The 18,335-nt window shown below is 32.9% G+C and overlaps 3 protein-coding genes across 3 annotated transcripts; all 3 read left to right on the top strand.

The window, feature by feature from the left end:
* Positions 1-3,810: 3,810 nt before the first annotated feature.
* LOC110708401 (glutathione S-transferase T2-like) lies at positions 3,811-6,120 on the top strand. The gene is made up of 2 exons (XM_021886531.1): positions 3,811-3,948; positions 4,786-6,120. Exon 2 carries the CDS (start codon positions 5,269-5,271, stop codon positions 5,938-5,940), a length of 672 nt encoding a protein of 223 aa, XP_021742223.1. The 5' UTR covers positions 3,811-3,948; positions 4,786-5,268; the 3' UTR covers positions 5,941-6,120.
* A 415-nt stretch (positions 6,121-6,535) lies between these two features.
* Positions 6,536-7,479, top strand: LOC110708866. The gene is made up of 2 exons (XM_021887090.1): positions 6,536-7,337; positions 7,460-7,479. The coding sequence occupies exons 1-2, from the start codon at positions 6,536-6,538 to the stop codon at positions 7,477-7,479; spliced, it is 822 nt and encodes a 273-aa protein (XP_021742782.1).
* Positions 7,480-12,937: 5,458 nt separating this feature from the next.
* Positions 12,938-17,099, top strand: LOC110708400 (cell division cycle protein 123 homolog). The gene is made up of 2 exons (XM_021886530.1): positions 12,938-13,344; positions 14,449-17,099. The coding sequence occupies exon 2, from the start codon at positions 14,452-14,454 to the stop codon at positions 15,457-15,459; it is 1,008 nt and encodes a 335-aa protein (XP_021742222.1). The 5' UTR covers positions 12,938-13,344; positions 14,449-14,451; the 3' UTR covers positions 15,460-17,099.
* The last annotated feature ends 1,236 nt before the right edge of the window (positions 17,100-18,335 follow it).

Below are 18,335 nucleotides of genomic sequence, written 5' to 3'. Positions count from 1 at the left end.
TTAATCAGGTCTTCTAAAAACGCGCGCCCGATCGGGCGCGCCTTTTTCTTCGCGTTCTTCCCAAGAAGCATCGCCCGATCGTGCTAGAAGCTCGCACGATCGGGCGCGCCTCAGCAAGCTCAGCCTACTAGTCTTGCCGCGCCCGATCATGCTAGAGGTAGCCCGATCGGGCGGTTGCTTCTCCTTGAGCCTGGACTTCGATTGGGCTTGATTTCTCGGCCCAATCCGGATTTCCTCCTCGAGTCTTAAGTACTTGGTCCAAATGCCTCGGGATCCCAATTACCGAGCCCTTAATCACCAGCTCTCACCGATCTTGGGCTCCAAAAGTGGTCGTGTCCTTCTAGCTTTCGTAGTTGATCCATAAAGCCCGGGAAAATGCTCTAAGAATGCAATCTCCTGTAAAATACAACTAAGACTACGAAAACACTAGAACACACAAATTAGTAATAAAAGTGGCCCGAAAGAGCCAAAAACACTACTAATAACGACCAAGGGACGGGGGTAAAACACTATATAAAATGGACATATCACCAATCCAATTGGTTAACCAGTGGGCATGCTCTAAGGAACAGAGTGAGTAAGATTTATTATTTATCTACTTTTATTAATCACTACTAAGGGTCTAAATGACTAGCATTCTGAGAAGAGTAATTGCAGCTGTCACTACTAGTTGTCATTAATGCCTAATTAATGACTATGTTATATGGTATTTTGTTGTAATCATTTACAAAATTTACTTTTAGTTCATGATCCCAGTGTTAAGCCCCAAAATATAAATCTCTGCAATGTAACAATACATGTTGTAACCTCATCCGGCTTAACTACACTAAGTCTAATAGTCATTAAACAGAATTACTATCTCTCATCATGCATGATTCATATACCGTATAACTTTACTTGTGTGTATCACATCTATCAATGAAAATAGGTATGAAATTCTAACAAATCCATCAATTTCTGTCAACAAACAAAAGCAAAGGATATCATAAATTTATGTTATATCTCAAAATTCAGAAAATTCACGTACTGAAAAGTAAGAACAAACACTAATAGTTGGACTCGGTTGCTTGTTTAGTTCAATAGCTTCATTTATAATCTAGCTTCTTGTATATAATCAATAATTAGTTAAAAAAAAAAAGTCATGGATAAATTAAATAAGATGGATTCTTCGGGCCTAGTGGATCTTCTGCAGCAGGATGATATTGGTGATAAGAGTATGGCGTGGACTATCAACGAGATGAAAAACAACTCAAAATCTCTAAACTGGTGTGTGGTTCGAAAAGAATCAAGATCAAAGGTGGAATGAGCTCATAATCTGCCTAAAAGAAGCAGCTAACAACTTAGTTTCCCTGTCCTCTTCTTTTAATTCGCTTTCTTATTATTATTAAACTTGTTTTATCCGGTGTAAAAAAAACATATTTACATGTGTCCTCATCCTACATAGCACAATTCTAGTACGGAGTAGAAGTTAATGAGACGACATATGTACATGTGGCCTTTTGATAGAAGTTAAAGTTGTCATGTGACGCATGTACGGTTTGTAGAACACCTTTTAATATATTGTATAGATGTATAGATTTCTACTTCCTCAAAAAGTTTACAATATTACATTTCACATGTGAGAACAAATGAAAATGAGGAACATAAAACATTAATTTGATTGCAAGTCCCAAGCCCCAACCCTCATTAAAGTTGGGTGACATTGCTAAACCAAAATGAAAGCCTAATTAACAAAGGGAAGTAAATATTTTTGGTGAAAATAAATTACCAAGTAGTTTAAAACTTCTACTAGTAATTGTCATGATGTGCAACCAGGCTAAGGCTACACATACACTGAGTGTATGTGGGCCAGACATACACCAGTGATGTGTCATCTTTCCATTGGTTGTTCATTAAAGTCCAAAAAAACAAAAATTTGAATTTCATTTGAAATTTTATTTTCAAATTTCAAATAAACTTGGTCCCCACTCTCCCCAACCACCCCACTCTCTCTCCTCTCTCATTTCAACCAGCTCCTTTTTTGGGTCTAATTTTCTCTCTTCTCTCTCCTCTTTCCTCCATTATTCTTGTTTTTCATGTTCCTATTTTTTTTTAAATTTTTTATCCAAATTTGGTTTATAAAATACTTTACATGTCAAAAATTTTAATATTATGAATTTATGGAATAATTTGCTTTAATTTTTTTTTTACGATTTTTATTTTTAATTTTCGTTTCACAAATCCCCAATTTATATGGTTCTTCTCTTTCCTCCATTGTTCTTCATAATGTTCATCTATTCTTCTATAATTTTGTTCCCAGATTTGTTTGTGAAAATAATTTACATATTTTTAATCTTCAATATTCTGGATTTGTGTACACAATTTGCTCCATATTTTTAATAATTTCTTTATTTTATTTTCTTTTCACATCCCTTGAAATCCCTAATAATTTCTAGGGTTCGTAATCACGAAATTGGAGTTTAATTCCAGTACTGAAGAAATGTAATTAAAATGGAGAATTACCCCTGGAAAGATGATGGGTGATCCGAATTAAACTGGAGAATTGCATGTGTAACAGCAATTTGGAGATCTATTTCGCCGATTACGATTTTTGTTTTTATTATTCTAGTGTTTAATTTTAATATTTATAGATGAATGTGAATTTTTAATATTTAACACTATAGATAATTAAACTTGGGGTTTTCCATTATATGATTTGTTTCACATCAACCTAATACGTTAATTGAACTTGGCGTTTTCCATAATTAAAACATAATATTTCGTTGAAGAAAAATGACAAATCGTTAATTCCAATGTTCTTCGGTTTTCTCCTATCATCAACATAAATGTTTGATAAGTTAGTTTATTTTTAGTAACACAAAATAAAAGTTGTAGTATTCACAATCATAAACACATGGATCTCTTCTATATATCCCAGTAACTGATTAAACACAAATTTTAAGTTCGATATAAGGGATTCGTTGTTACTAATTTAGATTTTATACTACTTATATTTCAATATCTGTTACATATAAATATTTTGTAGTTACTATGTTTATGTGGAACATATTACTAAATGTAAGAAAATTTCACACATAATTACAATATCAATTCAAGAAACAAAAGCAATAATCATTTTTTAACCAAAAACATAAGATAATTTTCAACAACGAAATATTAAATATAGAAATTTGAGAGATTGTTGATTTTATATTTGTATTTTATTCTATGATACAATATTAACACAAAAAAAAAATACAAATAAATACCAAAAACCAAATTAAACAGAATAATAAAAAGACCGTGTACGCAATTTTATAAAAAGATAAAAAAAATTAATCAGAATAATATACTATCAATGTTAAGGATAGACATTAGGCATATCTTAATTTATTAAAGGAACTTGACATTGATGACCCTTAGGGCTATATGTAAAAGAAGCTTATAAGAGCACTCACAACCATGAGCAAAATATATGCTCATGGGCATTTCTTGTGAGCAAATACTTTGCTCATCACCCACAATGGTGAGCTAAACCAAAAATGCAAGAAAAAGCCCATGGGCAAAAATGAAAATGTCCATAGCATGGGCATTTCTTCTGATGAACAGTGATCTCGGTGGGGCCCACAAGCTGGAGGAAAGCTGGAAAAAAAAATACGGGTACTGTTCATGCCAGGCTGCCAGCGAGTAGGAGCGCGACACGTGGCATGTTCAGGGTGTTGGCCAATGACAAAATTAGCCGTTTTACAACGGTTATAATCTTCCCATTGCATTTTCTGAAAAATATTTTCAGTAAAAAAAAAAAAAAAAATTACCAACGGTCATAAAATTAAATTCTCTATAAATAGACATGCATTTTGATATATTTTGATATATTTTCGAAATCACTTAAAATCCTCCACTTTTTTATTTTCTTAAGCATTTTAAATTTGTTGAAGAGCATTTTTGTTGCAACACACCCATATTGAGGTAAATTTTTTTTTTATTATTATTTAAATAAAGTTATGTAATAAAATTAATATATATGTGATTTTTTGAAAAAAAAAATATTATGTAATTGCATTATGTAATTGAAAAAAAAATATATGTTGTTTAATTGCATTATGTAATTGAAGAAAGTTGTTGATATGTTCTCCATACATTACTAAATTTGTAGTAAAAAAAGTGTTGCATTTATTGGTTACTTTTTTTTTTTTGTAATATTAAGTTATGTATTAAAATTAGTATATGTGTGTTTTTTTGAAAAAAAAAATATTATATGCCATGTTTACTTAATTGAAAAACCCAATTGAAGAAATTTGTTGATATTTTCTCCATACATTACTAAATTTGTAGTAAAAAAAGTGTTGCATTTATTTGATATATTTGCTTTTTTTTCTAATATATAAATTTAGTTATGTATTAAAATTATTATATGTGTGTTTTTTTGAAAAAAAAAAATATAAAACCATGTTGTTTAATTGCATTATGTAATTGAAGAAAGTTGTTGATATTTTCTCCATACATTACTAAATTTGTAGTTGCAAAAGTGTTGCATTTATTGGTTACTTTTTTTTTCTAATATATAAATTTAGTTATGTATTAAAATTAGTATATGTGTGTTTTCTCCATACATTACTAAATTCAAACATTACTAAATTCGTAGTTAATAAAGTCTTCCAATTATTGGTTAATTTTTTTTTTAATATATAAATTTAGTTATGTATTAAAATTAGTATATATGTGATTATGTGAAAAAAAAAATTATCTTTTGTAAAAAATTAGTAAATTTTAGTACAAATATTTATCTTTTGTTTTGTGATGCAGAATCTTTTAATGGATCCAAACAACCCAAATTTCCGCCAACAATTTTCTGGTTTTAGTGATGATTTGCTAACTAATCCCGAGTTTCAATTGTTCTTGCAAAGAATGGGCAATACGTCTTTGCAACCATCTCCACAGTATCAGACACCCACTCAGTTTCCCCTATGAAACCATGTTATTGAAGAATGTACACCTGAAACTGTACATGATAGCAACACACAATTCAATGAGAGCGAAGAGGACAGCGTACCAGAGACGCCGCAATATCCTCCACCAGTTCCCGAACTGAAATCCAACCAGGTTGTTGCACGAGCGACTCGAATTTGGTCAGTTGCGGAAGATGAAACTCTGATTGGGTTGTACTTGGAGATCAGTGAGAATGCTATTAAAGGCACGAGCCAGAAAGCAACTTCCCTTTGGCGCGATGTACACGCAGCATATCAACTTGCTCATGCGGAGAAGCCGCATATACTTCCACCAAGACCTATGAAGAGTCTGACGTCGCACTGGAGAAGGTTGGCAGCAGACACACTACAGTGGATATCTTGCTATGATGAAGCAGGTAGACTTCCGGAGGGAGGGAGTGGTTACAACGAAGCTGACCGTATAAAAAGTGCGTCGAAGCTTTTCCATCTCGCCCAAGGTCGTAATTTCGCTTTTCCTCACGCTGTTGAAATGCTTAATAGAGATCCAAAGTGGAGGCCAAAGCTGAGATGGTCCTTGTCAAAGGAGGAAAGAAAAGCTGTTCGTGATGTTGAGGAGCAAGGTAGTGCTGGAAGTGGGAAGAGGTCCAGAGATGATGGAGGGGATGAAACCCCTACGGATGGTTTTTCATCTGGAGGAATACAACGACCCGAAGGTGTGAAGAAAGCAAAGGCCAAGCGTAAAGGGAAAGAAGTAGCTTCGGACAGTGGTTCGTCTGAGCTTAGCGAACGAATGAAGGAATTGGCAACAATTCGCGAGAGGGAGGCCATTCTGAAGGAAGAGCGGATCAAAATTGAAAGGGAGAAGGAACAGAGGAAAAGGGAGGAACTTGACATTCATAAGATGAAAACCTGGTTTGATATGGTGCAAGCTATGAAGAATTCGCCTACTCCACTCACTCCTGAAGAAGAGTCGTACAAGAATTTCTTACTGGGTAAATTACAGGGCTTATAAGCATGTTTGGTTGTAGTAGGTGTACGCTTGTATTAGTTAAGTTTTTAATTATGCGCAATGTAGTCTTTTATGTTTAACATGTATTAGTGGTGTGTTTAATTTCACTGTCATATGTAAACTTGTATTCTGATTTTCCAATATTGAATGACAAGTTGTTTAACAAGTTGATTTCAGTTGTCATTGTTACCGACATAGTTGCATTCAATTGTTGTCATTGGGTAGTCACTTTTTTTCTGATTTCACTTTAACTTTGGGTCATTCATGGCAACAAAATTGCAATAACTCTTTATCATTCAGTAGTCACATTTTTGTCATTGTGTAGTCACATGTTTCTGAATTAACTTTGTCAGTATGCTTTAACTTTAGGTCATTCATACCGACATGGTGTAGTCACTTTTGTTCTGAATACACTTTGTCAAGATTTGTCATTGTCAACTAGCATAGTATACCTATTCCGTGGCTGAAAATTTGAATGCTTTAGTTGGTGTGGTCATTCAGATTTGTAACCACATATTCATTTGATTTATTTGCTATATATAGTAGGCATGGCACATATCCACAACCACACCAATTAAGAAAATTATAATATTAATACATGATGTATTCCAGACCATCATCAAGTTCAAGTTCAAGTTCATCTTCTTCCAATAATGAAGAATATGATCAACTCGTTGATGAACTCTTCACATACCAACCCACATCTTTCCTCATGCCCCAAACACAATCCCAACGTACTTCAAAATCACGTAGAGGGGGTACGAACAGAGGAGATTGGGAAATGGGACATGCCAGGCTGTTCAATGATTATTTTTCCGATAATCCTGTGTACAATACCACCCAATTTAGAAGAAGATTTCGTATGCAACGACCTTTGTTTTTACGTATAATGAACAAGGTCGTTGAAGGTGATGTTTACTTCCAGCAGCGTAGGGATGCAACTGGAAAGTTAGGCATATCACCTCTGCAAAAATGTACAGCCGCGATACGAATGTTAGCCTATGGCATGGCTGCAGACGCTGTTGATGAATACGTTCGAATCAGTCAGTCAACCGCTCGAGTTGCCCTACAACGTTTTTGTGCCGGGGTCATTGACCAGTTCGGAACCGAGTACATGCGAAACCCTACAACTAATGAATTGGCCCGGATACTGCATCAAAATGAACTGCGTGGTTTTCCAGGCATGATAGGCAGCATTGATTGCATGCATTGGGAATGGAAGAACTGTCCAACGGCTTGGAAAGCGCAGTACGCCGGTAGGAACAAGAAAGCAACGCTAATACTGGAAGCCGTTGCGGATCAGGATTTATGGATATGGCATTCCTTCTTTGGTATTCCCGGATCTTGTAATGATCTTAATGTGTTGTACCGTTCACCAGTGTTCGATGAGGTTCTGCATGGTATATATTGTAAAAACATTTACTTCATTTATTTCATTTTTGAAAAATTTTTGTATTTATTAGTAGTTGATAATATTTTATATGAATTAAATTTGCTTTTATTGTAACCCTCCACTATTTAGTTATAACCCTTCATAACTAACTTTTAGCCCTCTAACTTGAGTTTATGTCTATGAGATACCCCTTATGGATTATGTTAATTATTGAAATAAAGACGGCATGCTTTCACTAGTAGAAAAATAGCATTAGGCACCCCCCATATGACACCGGTTCAAGCCAAACCGGTGCCAAAAATCGGCCCAAAATTGGGCGGGTTTTTAAACAAATGGAAAAGGCACCGGTTCAGCCCAAACCGGTGCCAATAATAAAAAGGGCACCGGTTTGAACCGGTGCCTTTACGAACCGGTTCATTTACATATTAAAAAAAAACCGCCCTTATAACTACCCAAAACCCTAAATATTTCATTCGGCCGTTCTCTCTCCTCTCCTCTCCTCTTTCTCTTTCCTCTCCTCTCCTCTCCTTCATTTATCTTTCTGGATCTCTTCCTCCTTTCTATCATCACTCGAAAACCACTAACAAATTCGAAGACAACAACATGCAAAACGGATTTTGAGGTATTTCAATCGAATTTAATAGTTTGTTTTTCGATTTTGATTTTCTTAATTTCAAACTCTTCTTTCAATTGATTTTGATTTTTTTTTTCAGCGATTTCTCGGTTTTTTTTGTTACGTTTTTTTTTTCTGGGTTTTTGATTTTTCTTTCGATTTCAATTTTTTTCCGAGTTCAACTATTTCGATTTCTGGGTGTTTTCGATTTGTGAATTTTTCTGGGTTAATTTTTTTGATTTCGATTTTGATTTTTTTTTTTCTATTTCTGGGTTTTTTTTTTCGATTTCGATTGTTTTTTTTTTTTTTATTTTGATTTTGTTTTTCGATTTCTGGGTTAATGCATGCGTTTTTGGGTTTGTTGATTTTTTTTACTTGATTTAGATCCGTTAAAGATGCAAGATTTGTTCTGGGTTTGTTTTGGGATTTTCTTTTTAAATTTTCGATTTAAATTCGAAATTTTTTTATTTTCTGAGGTTTTTTTTTTTTTTTTTTTTTTTTTCTTCAGATTTTCGATTTTGGTTTTTAATTTCTGGGTTCAATTTTGGTTTTTAAATGATGTTCTGGGGTTTTTTTTTTCTTACCAACTGATTTTCTTTTTAATTTTTTGATTTTTTTTTATTTTATTCGATTTTATTTTTTATATTTATTTTATTCGATTGTATTTTTTATTTTTTCTGGATTTTATTTTTTAATTGATGTTCTGGGTTAATCGTTTTTTTTTTTGCTTTAATTGGTGCAGATATCTTGAGTTAGATCTTAAATGGAAGAAGCAAGATGCAAGAATATTGAGTTTATTTTTTTATTTATATTGTAATTTTTTTATATGTTGTAATTATATTAATCGTTCGAATTTTTTTTTATATTGAGCAAGATGGAAGCTTAATTATATTAATTGTTCGATATTTTTTTTCCTTGTTGTAATTGAACTACTACTTTATTGATCTATATTGTAAAATTGTTTTGATTATATATTGTAAATTTTTTATTATGTTGATTGAAATTCAATCTATATTTTGATGTTCTAAATAATTTAAGTCAGATTTTTAATTTTTTGCTGTTCTAAAAAAAAAAAAATTATAATATTTGGCACTTTTGGCACCGGTTAACCGGTGCCAAAAACAATTCCACATTTTTTAAAACCCAGTTTTGGCACCGGTTAACCGGTGCCAATTTCAAGTTTTGGCATCGGTTTGAACCGGTGCCTTTTTAAACCCCTTTTTGGCACCCCCCAAATAGGCACCGGTTCAAACCGATGCCTTAAGCCGGGTTTGAACCGGTGCCAAATACATTTTTTTCCCGTAGTGTTTTGTAGTCTATTATTAATTACTATGTTAATTGAAATAAAGAGATCAGGCTTTTCAAACTTTGAAACATTTGATGTCCATTACTATGATAATTCAAATTGAAATAAAAATATTTTATGGGCAATAATTTTCAATTATATTATTAACAAAACGATTGTAAGTCTGTTTGTCAATTGGTAACAATACGAATTTAAATAGTATTGGAAACATGTATGATAGTTTGCAAATAACAACGATGTGTACTATAAGTATTTTAAAAATATATTTGTTAATATGGTGAATATCTCGCAATTTTGGTTACAACTTTGATTAGTTAATACGAGATCCATGCATTTAGGTCCCGGGCTCGAATCATGTGTTCGCTATAAGTGTGATTTTTTTTTACTCGAATCAAATATATGTAATTACTGTCGAAATATTTTTAGTAACAATATGTATTTTAATAATATTGGAACCCTATATAATAGTTTGCAAATAACAACGTTGTATTAAAAATATTTTAGATCATATAATTGATGCTAATGAAGATGGAAAATGATAATAAAATAAAGACTAGTAAGAGATCTCTTTATATTTGTAAAAATTTTACTTCATTTATATCATTTTTGACAATGTTCTATATTTATTAGTAGTTAATAATTTTTGTATGAATTGCAGTTATTTTTATTGTAACCCTCCACTATTTGATTATAACCCTTCACACCTTACTTTTAGCCCTTTTACTTGAGTTTTGTCATTACATTGTAAATATATATATATGGGAAATTCTCTTTGGTAAACTCATACTTTTTAAATTTTTCAGTGGTAAACAATAAAAAAACTTATTATCCTTGGTAAACCCTAATTATCTTTACTAAATCAATGGTAACATTAATGATGATTTTATATAATTACGTAACTATGGTTAACATTATTTTAAAAAAAAATAAAATAAAATTCCTAAAATATCCCACTTAATACACTCAAATTACAAAAATACCCTCACCCAAACCCAATCTATCACCATTTTCATCCTCTTCTCTTTTCTTCCTCTTTACCTTTCTCACTTTCAAGATCCCCCCCAATCACCACCGGCCAGCCACCCTACCCCCACCCACGCCGGCGCCCCGCGCTCAGCCTTCACTCGCCGGTGCGCTGGACTCCCCCACCCTTGCACGCGTCTCTCCTTCCCCTTGAACCACCACCCCTCCCCAAACAATCCCTTACATCCTCAATCTCTCCTACCTAAACAATGTATTTCACTTCAAAATCTCCCCAATTTCTGTAATTCCTCCTTCAATTAGGTTGATAATCAATTGAAATCAGAGATCCGACTACCACACCATTGATGCTTTGAACTTTTGAAGGTCGGGATTTTTGTTTTTTTTTTTTTTCTGATGATATATATTTGCGCGACAAACACACCTAGCGAGGGAGGGGGAGGGGGCTGGGACGGGTGGTGAGGGAGGGGAGGGTATGAGACGGCCGAGGAGGGAGGAGGAAGGGGAAGAGATGCGACGACCAGGGAGGGTAGGTATTCGGTGGGGTGGATCTCATGGAGGATTGGCTTTTTTAGGTGGGTTTAGGGCGAATTGGGTGGGCGGTGAAGTTGGGTCGGTTGTTGGTGGTAATGTCAACGGTTGGAAGGTGGTTCTGGTGGTGATGGCGATGGCGGCTATGGTTGCGGTGGTTCTGGTTGATGGATGTACCTTTTGGGTGGTTGAAGTTTTTTTTGGGGAAAGCTATAATTAAGGATAAGGGCTAAATTAGTCATTAAGTCTTTAGTTAACTAGGGTTAAGCTTATAATTTCATTTAGTTTACCATTTAATAATTATAACTAATTAAAGTTTACCAAGGATAATAAGTTTTTTTTATTGTTTACCACTGAGAAAATTAAAAAGTATGAGTTTACCAAAGAGAATTTCCCTATATATTTTTATATAAATATATACATATTTGGTTAAACAATTGTTCGATAGTTAGTAATTTTATCTCTACCTTTCAAATTTATGAGGTACCCCTTATGGATTTATTGTACGTGTCTTATTAAGGTAAGTAATAACATCATATTAATAATGCTAACGAATAGTGAATGAATGATTTATTGTTAAAATTTGGATTCTCCTTCACATAAGGAAAAAATTGATACACCTCCTTGCAAGATGTAACAAAGTATAAAAAAGTTTTGTATAGTCACATTTATTAGTAAATGATAACTACTTTTAAAATTACAATTGTTAATTTTATAAACGATTTTAAACCTTCACTATTTAATTTGAACCCTCCAACTTTATTATTATCGATGGTATTGGATGGTTAACCAAACATTAGGTATTTCACGGTTTAATTTTACGGTGGATATACTTGGGCAAAGGTAGCTTGACAGGGGGAAATACCGTGTCACAATTCGACAATTATCATAATGTGTTTGAATTTCATTAAGGTTTTGAATTCCATTAATTACTATGATAATTGAAATTAAGACATCATGCTTTTCGATCTTTGAAATATTTGTAGTCCATTACTATGATAATTAAAATTGAAATTAAAACAAATTATTGGCAATAATATAATTTTCAATTATATTCTTGTAAGTTTGTTTGTTATTTGGTAACAATATGAATTTAAATAGTATTGAAAACTTGTATTATAGTTCGCAAATAACAGCGATGTGTTTTATAAGTATTTAACGCAGAAATTTGTTAACATGATGAATATCCTGTAATCTTGGTTACAAGTGCAATGTATAAACCATATTCCATGCATTGGTCCCGAGTTCGAATCTTATCTTTGTTAATTATAAGTGCCTTTTTTTTTTGGAATGTATTTGAATTTTATTTCCATCATTTGTTTAGTAACTCTAGATATTATACTACAAATAATATACGTGTCATTATCAAGTTACTAATATATAGTATTCAAGATACTTAAAAATTGTATTTGTTATTAAATTAATATAAACATTTTAACATCACGTAGAACTCGATTCTTCTTCTTCGTCGAACCAAAATAGTGAATTTTAACCAGAATTGTACAATTCCAGAAGTTTGTCAAAACCAGATCATTTGATTTAAATAACACAAAATATTTGTAAGATTCAAATTAAACAACCACAAAGATTATTGTCGGACTATTAAAAAAAACGATAACAATAAAAATTGAAATTACAACATTATAGTTCATTGATTTAATATCATTACATAAAACATGCTTTACTGTAGATGGAGTATGGAGAATGAAATATTGAACAATAGGATCTTGAACATCACAAATAAGAAATATATTGTTGAACACCAATGATTTTATTTAAAAAAAATAATAAAATAAAATAAAAACTTGGCTGAAAAAGTTGTAATGTTAATGGCTTCCTTTGAGACATTTTATTTTTATTTATTTTATTTTATAAATTGAAGATGAAAGTGGGTGGGAAAGGTAGGACCTACAATCTTTTACCATTGGCGCCAAATCATTTCTCCCGCCTAAGATTTTAGTTTGGCGGTTAATGTCTGAAATTTCCCCCCCATAATTTCCCTCTCTTTTATTTTGTAGATGGTGAGGTGTCGTATTTTTATTAGAAGTGTATGTTTGACAGCTCTCTGCGCAGCCATTTACTAAGCACGACACTTAAGAGGGATATTATTAATGAAAATTCGACAAAACCTATGGTCAGCATATTTTTTGAAAAATAGAATTCCTTTACTTTTTTCGAGTTTTTCATAAAATTATTAAAAAAATTAGAATTCTTTTTTTAAAAAACATTTTAAATCGGTCCAAAGCAGTCTTGTCCGGATTTTGGACTGATTCTTTCGGTCAGGTCCGAGTTTCCGTTTGATCCTAACTTAAGCAGTCCGGTTTTCGATTTTTAAAATTCTAATTTTTGGTCATGTCCGGGTCGATCTGTTTCGGTCCTGCACGAATACAGTAAATTAGATTATAACCACAGTGATTGTGGGTTTTTTTTTTTTAATAATTTTTTTTTTACTCTAATAATCTAATATAATCTCTATTAAAAAAATCTATATAAACCCTAGAATTTGAAATCAAAAGAGTTAAAACAATTCACAAAGAAGATTATTCTCATTGCCGGTCAGGTGGTCGAATAGTTGCTTCAAAGGTACTGTCTCTTTAATTTTGATTTTATTGCCCTTAAAAATATAAAATTGTACATAATTTTGCTGAAATTCATCTGGGCATTGTTCAAATAACCCTCTTTTTTTTTTTTTTTTTTTTTTTTTTTTTTAATAATTATTATTATGAAATATGTCTTGTTGGATTTTTGCTGGTTAGATAACAGAACACTCATCCAATTGTTTAGTTTAATTATGCTTTCATTGAGAACTAGTTGGGATTAATATCAATTTGTTTGCAAAATAGCCGAAAAATTAAAATTCACCAGCTTTATGACTCTTGATACATATTTGCTATTTATTTGATGAATTCCTTGTTGTTACCATGATAAAATAATTATATTGGGTTTCATTACTAATAATAATTCACTCAACCATAGCAAATGATTATCCCTGAAAACTGAAAGTCTAGGATTTATTTATCTACCTACTGTTTAATCAACCCGATAGAAGTCGCCTAGAAAATTTAATTCATTTTGGGTTTATTTGGTGAGTTTTGAGGTTCTATGCTTTGTAGAGAATTTTTAAATGTCTTGCTGATTGGAGTGTTCTTTTTTTGTTTTTTTTTTTAAATGACTTGCATTTGTTATGAATTTATGATGGTGTAAAATGTCATTTTATGGAAGTATGATCTAAGTTTTGGTTGTTGAAAGTTATAATTGGGCAAACTCATATTGATGTTTAAATAGATATTATGATGGATTTTGTCTTGTATCTTTGGTTGGTTCTTAATGATATTGTACTTTATGTTTATCTTTCTAGTTATAATCATTGGAGTTTACAACAAATAGAATGAATGATGTGTATGAAAATGCAATCGTTGCAAAAAATTGAGTACAATATAGGATGGTTGATTAACAAAGTAGGATCGTCATTATGGGATATTGGTGCAATTAATATCAGAAGAAAAAATTGCCCTCCCAAATAGATTTTCGTATCAGGAAAGACTAAATTTTAATATTGACACAGACCATTAATGACTATGTGCAACACTCTTATTCTATTTTATTGCCAAGTTCTTGTGCTGTAATTGTTTTATCCTTATTTAAATTTATTCTCTGCTCTTACTTGTGCTATCTTTTTTGTCTCAGAAAATGAAGTTAGAAGAAGTGAACTGTTGCCAGATACAAGAATGGTATCCGAAATTTAAATCTGTCTCTTTAAAGACTGTTGTCCATGAACTCCCAGAATCCTTTATTGAGTATCTGTGTGAAGATTATGGCCCCCTTTTGCTTCCCATTTCAGTTTCAAATGAGGACGCCTTGCCCAATAGGATTCATAAACCTGAAGATGAGGAGGACTATCAAGTGTCAGAAGGATCTGAAGATGAATCAGAGCAACCACCATCTCCCCCTTCTTTCCCGGAACTTGAATTAAAGATCAAAGAATCAATTGAATCCCTTGGTGGTGCTGTCTTTCCCAAGTTAAATTGGAGTTCGCCAAAAGATGCTGCTTGGATTAGCTCTACAGGAACCCTCAGATGCACATCATTTTGTGACATAGCTCTCTTACTAAAATCGTCTGATTCAGTGGTGCATGATTTGTGCCATCCGTATGATTCATGCAGTGACAAGACTTTGTCAAGACCACCACTTTTTTACCTTGCTCTGCGCAAATGGTACCCCTCTTTGAGACCAGAGATGGAGTTCCGTTGTTATGTCTATGCTCAGCAGCTAATTGGAATTTCTCAACGTGAAGTCACTGCTTATTATCCTGCTGTGCTGGAAAGGAAAGTCGAGCTCAAAGATATGATCCATGATTTTTTTATGGATAATGTTGAAGGGAAATTTAAATCTGAAAATTACACGTTTGATGTTTATGTTACGAAAGATAATAAGGTCAAGTTGATTGATTTTAATCCATGGGGTGCATTTACATTGCCATTACTGTTTACTTGGGAAGAGTTGGAGCTAGCTGGAAAGTTAGAGGAAGATATTGATTGTAGAATAGTGGGAAGCCAGCATACAGTACGTCCAGGATTAAAGACTGCGGTTCCTTATGATTATATAGATATGAACGCTGGAAGTGGTTGGGATCAATTTTTGAGGAATGCTGATGAGGAGTTGCAGCAACAGATGAGGTCTTCGGAAGCAGGTGCATAAGCATTTGGTATGCTGGAGCCTACAGGTTTTTCCGTGATGGCGTATACTTTGTAGTTTTCTTCTGAGTAACCTAATCTATGTTAGAGTATGTTTGCTAACAAGATTTTAAATTATTCTTATTACTTAAGGCTTGAGGCTATATTAATTCTGTGGTTACCTTTTTAATGAATATTTTATTTCACAGTATGCATGTTCATTACTGATCTTCCCCTGCTTTCCTTCCTAACATCCCACCCCCTCACTCTTTCCCCCAAAAAACAGAATCAGAGGGTATTAATCGCTCGAAAACAGGCTTTCCTCTGCTCTCTGTAATTTTTCTTTTTCACCCTTCAATTTGGATAATGAAGAGCTTATGATATAAGTCTTAGTTGATTCTTATATTTTTCTCTTCACTTTGAACTAAGGCAACAGCACTTGCGCGCTATCAATGTATAATGCTTTGGTATGTCAACAGGGTTTATGGAAGCTGTTCACTAGGACAGCGATGTATCATTCTATAGCATTCTGCTTAACTTATTTTGCCTGTAGAAAATGTAGAACAAGCAGCTCAGAAATACAGCAGGCTTCTTCAGATTTGATCAGTTTCACATTTTATTTGCTCCAGACTCTACAAGCTCTAGAATGTAGTGTCACGGCCAAGAAACCTGGTGAAGCAATTCACAGCATAGACAGCTAGCTTGATCCCAGTCTTGTCAGTGATTTTCATTGCAATCAAACAGGTGTAAATATTTAAAGGCCATCTGAGGGAACCATCGCAGAGGGTGAGACCACAGAAGTTATTGGTGTCTAAACAAAGTTTACTTCACCGTGGTTTGTGTTCTAGTTAAAAGTCGATGTTTAGCAAGCTTTACTGATGAGATTGAGCAATTGCAGTTTTGTACTCTAGTGATTATCCGCCTTTATTAAAAAGAGTTGTATGGGGAATTTTGTAGACAAGTTTGTGCTTGATTTCCTGTGTTTCAGTCTATTAAAAATTGGTATTACGCTTCACACTCATCAAATTTTACATTGTATCTGTTTTGCTTCCATCTTCATTAATGTTATTTGCAGAAATTTACATCAGGTGCTGTTAGCAACCAAAATCTATGCCTTCTTGGCTGCTTGTTGCTGCTATTCTACTTCGTGTTTAATCTGTGTTAACACAGCATCTTGTGTGAAATATATCCCCTTATATTCCTAAGTTACATTGTCTATGTTTTTACAATATGTTAATACATGTTAATGAAACAGACAAAGTTCCAGAAATTGAATGATTTACTAACCCTGCAAATAAGCGCCCTTATACTTCATGAAAAAAAACACACTGTGATCCACCCTGGAAAAATATCGAGCTAGATCTTGGCAATGCAAGTGAGAAAATTGGATCTTCTACAAGAACGTATAGCAGCATAGATGGACACCACCACAATCCCTACACCCACCATTATCAGGAGCACCACAAAGGCATCAGACATGTCTTCTTTCGGCTTTCAGATTTGCTCAGTGGTCGACGAATAATTTAACATATGCACATATAGAGCTAGAAATTGGGCTTGTATATATGCTACATAAAGTGTTTGATATAACGTCTTGCCTAATGCTTAGGATGAAGGCACGAAATGGAAATGGTGAGCATCTCAAATACTCTCTCTGCCTTTTGGTTTTAGTGTTTAGTATGCTAATCTACAGCTTAAGATATTGCGTTACGTTTTTACTTTAGTTTCCTTAAAGAGTTGACTAAACTTTTTAAAGTAAGCATTGTTAATTTGTTATGATAAGATTGGCACTAATCATTTTTTCTTCAAACACAATTGTGTATTTTGTGTGTATAACTTGTCATAAAGAGGAAAATTTTACAATTATTTGATTTAGGACTTTCGGTGGACCTAATTGGAAAAGTGAGTAGAATAAAAAAGGGCAGCGAGAGTACAAATTAAATTAAGTGGTTTAAGACTAATATTACTTGTTCGGGTTTTTCTATTTGATGTCAAGTTGTCAATCTAAACTCCTATGGAAAACATGATTGCAATATTGCATACTAGTGGAAGACTTTTTGCGTTCAATTCCCAAGAAAGATCTTTTAATTACATTACTAATATTGAATCCCATTGACAAAAATTAATATGAAGTACGGTGTATCTAATTATCTATGTATCCATCTTTCTGAAGGTGTATTATGTTACAAAACTTTGCTACATGTCACTCTTTTTTCTCGATTTATTACACATTATTTTATTTTATTTTAGATAACGTGTCAAAATACTTGATTAGAGTACATAACCACAATCTCATTTTGATATTATGGAAAGATTCCTTTGCACTGGTGCCTTTGTGTCGAAGACTCAAAAAATCGGAGAATATAATTAAAAATATTTGTCACAAATTGACACTGACCCTCCTTGTGCCTTGTTGGCAAAAATCATTCTAATGATACGCTCAAGGTCAGGGGTTCAAGGGTTGGTAGAGAGAGAGGAAGAAGAAGAGAGAAAAATATAGAGGTATTCTAAAATACCTCGGAATTGGCAAAAAAGTAACGTAAGTGCCTTGTTTTGCATAACAAAAATATAAAACCTTAAACAAACATTTTTTGATACACAAATCGATGAAAAATTGAATTAGGCTGCAATTTACAATTTATAACAACTTTGAGTTGCAATTTGTTTTTTTTTTTAAAATGGCTGCAATTTACAAAATACAAGTTTTAAATAGCTGTAATTTGCAAATTTTCCAATAAATTATAAAGATTGAAATATTGTACACAGTCATGCAAAAACCAAATTTTCTATTTACTGTTATTTCGATAGTGAAGGGGTAAGCCATAAGGATAAAGTGAAACATCACCCCATAAAAGCCTCTAATTAATGAGGTTTGATCCTAGGATTATTAAGGCCTCGTTT

Source organism: Chenopodium quinoa, unplaced genomic scaffold (genome assembly GCF_001683475.1).
Source record: "Chenopodium quinoa cultivar QQ74 unplaced genomic scaffold, ASM168347v1, whole genome shotgun sequence".
In the NCBI taxonomy this organism is placed as follows: Eukaryota; Viridiplantae; Streptophyta; class Magnoliopsida; order Caryophyllales; family Amaranthaceae; genus Chenopodium; species Chenopodium quinoa.
The sequence above is the reverse complement of the archived record's forward strand: the minus strand, read 5'-3'. Positions and strand labels throughout refer to the sequence as shown.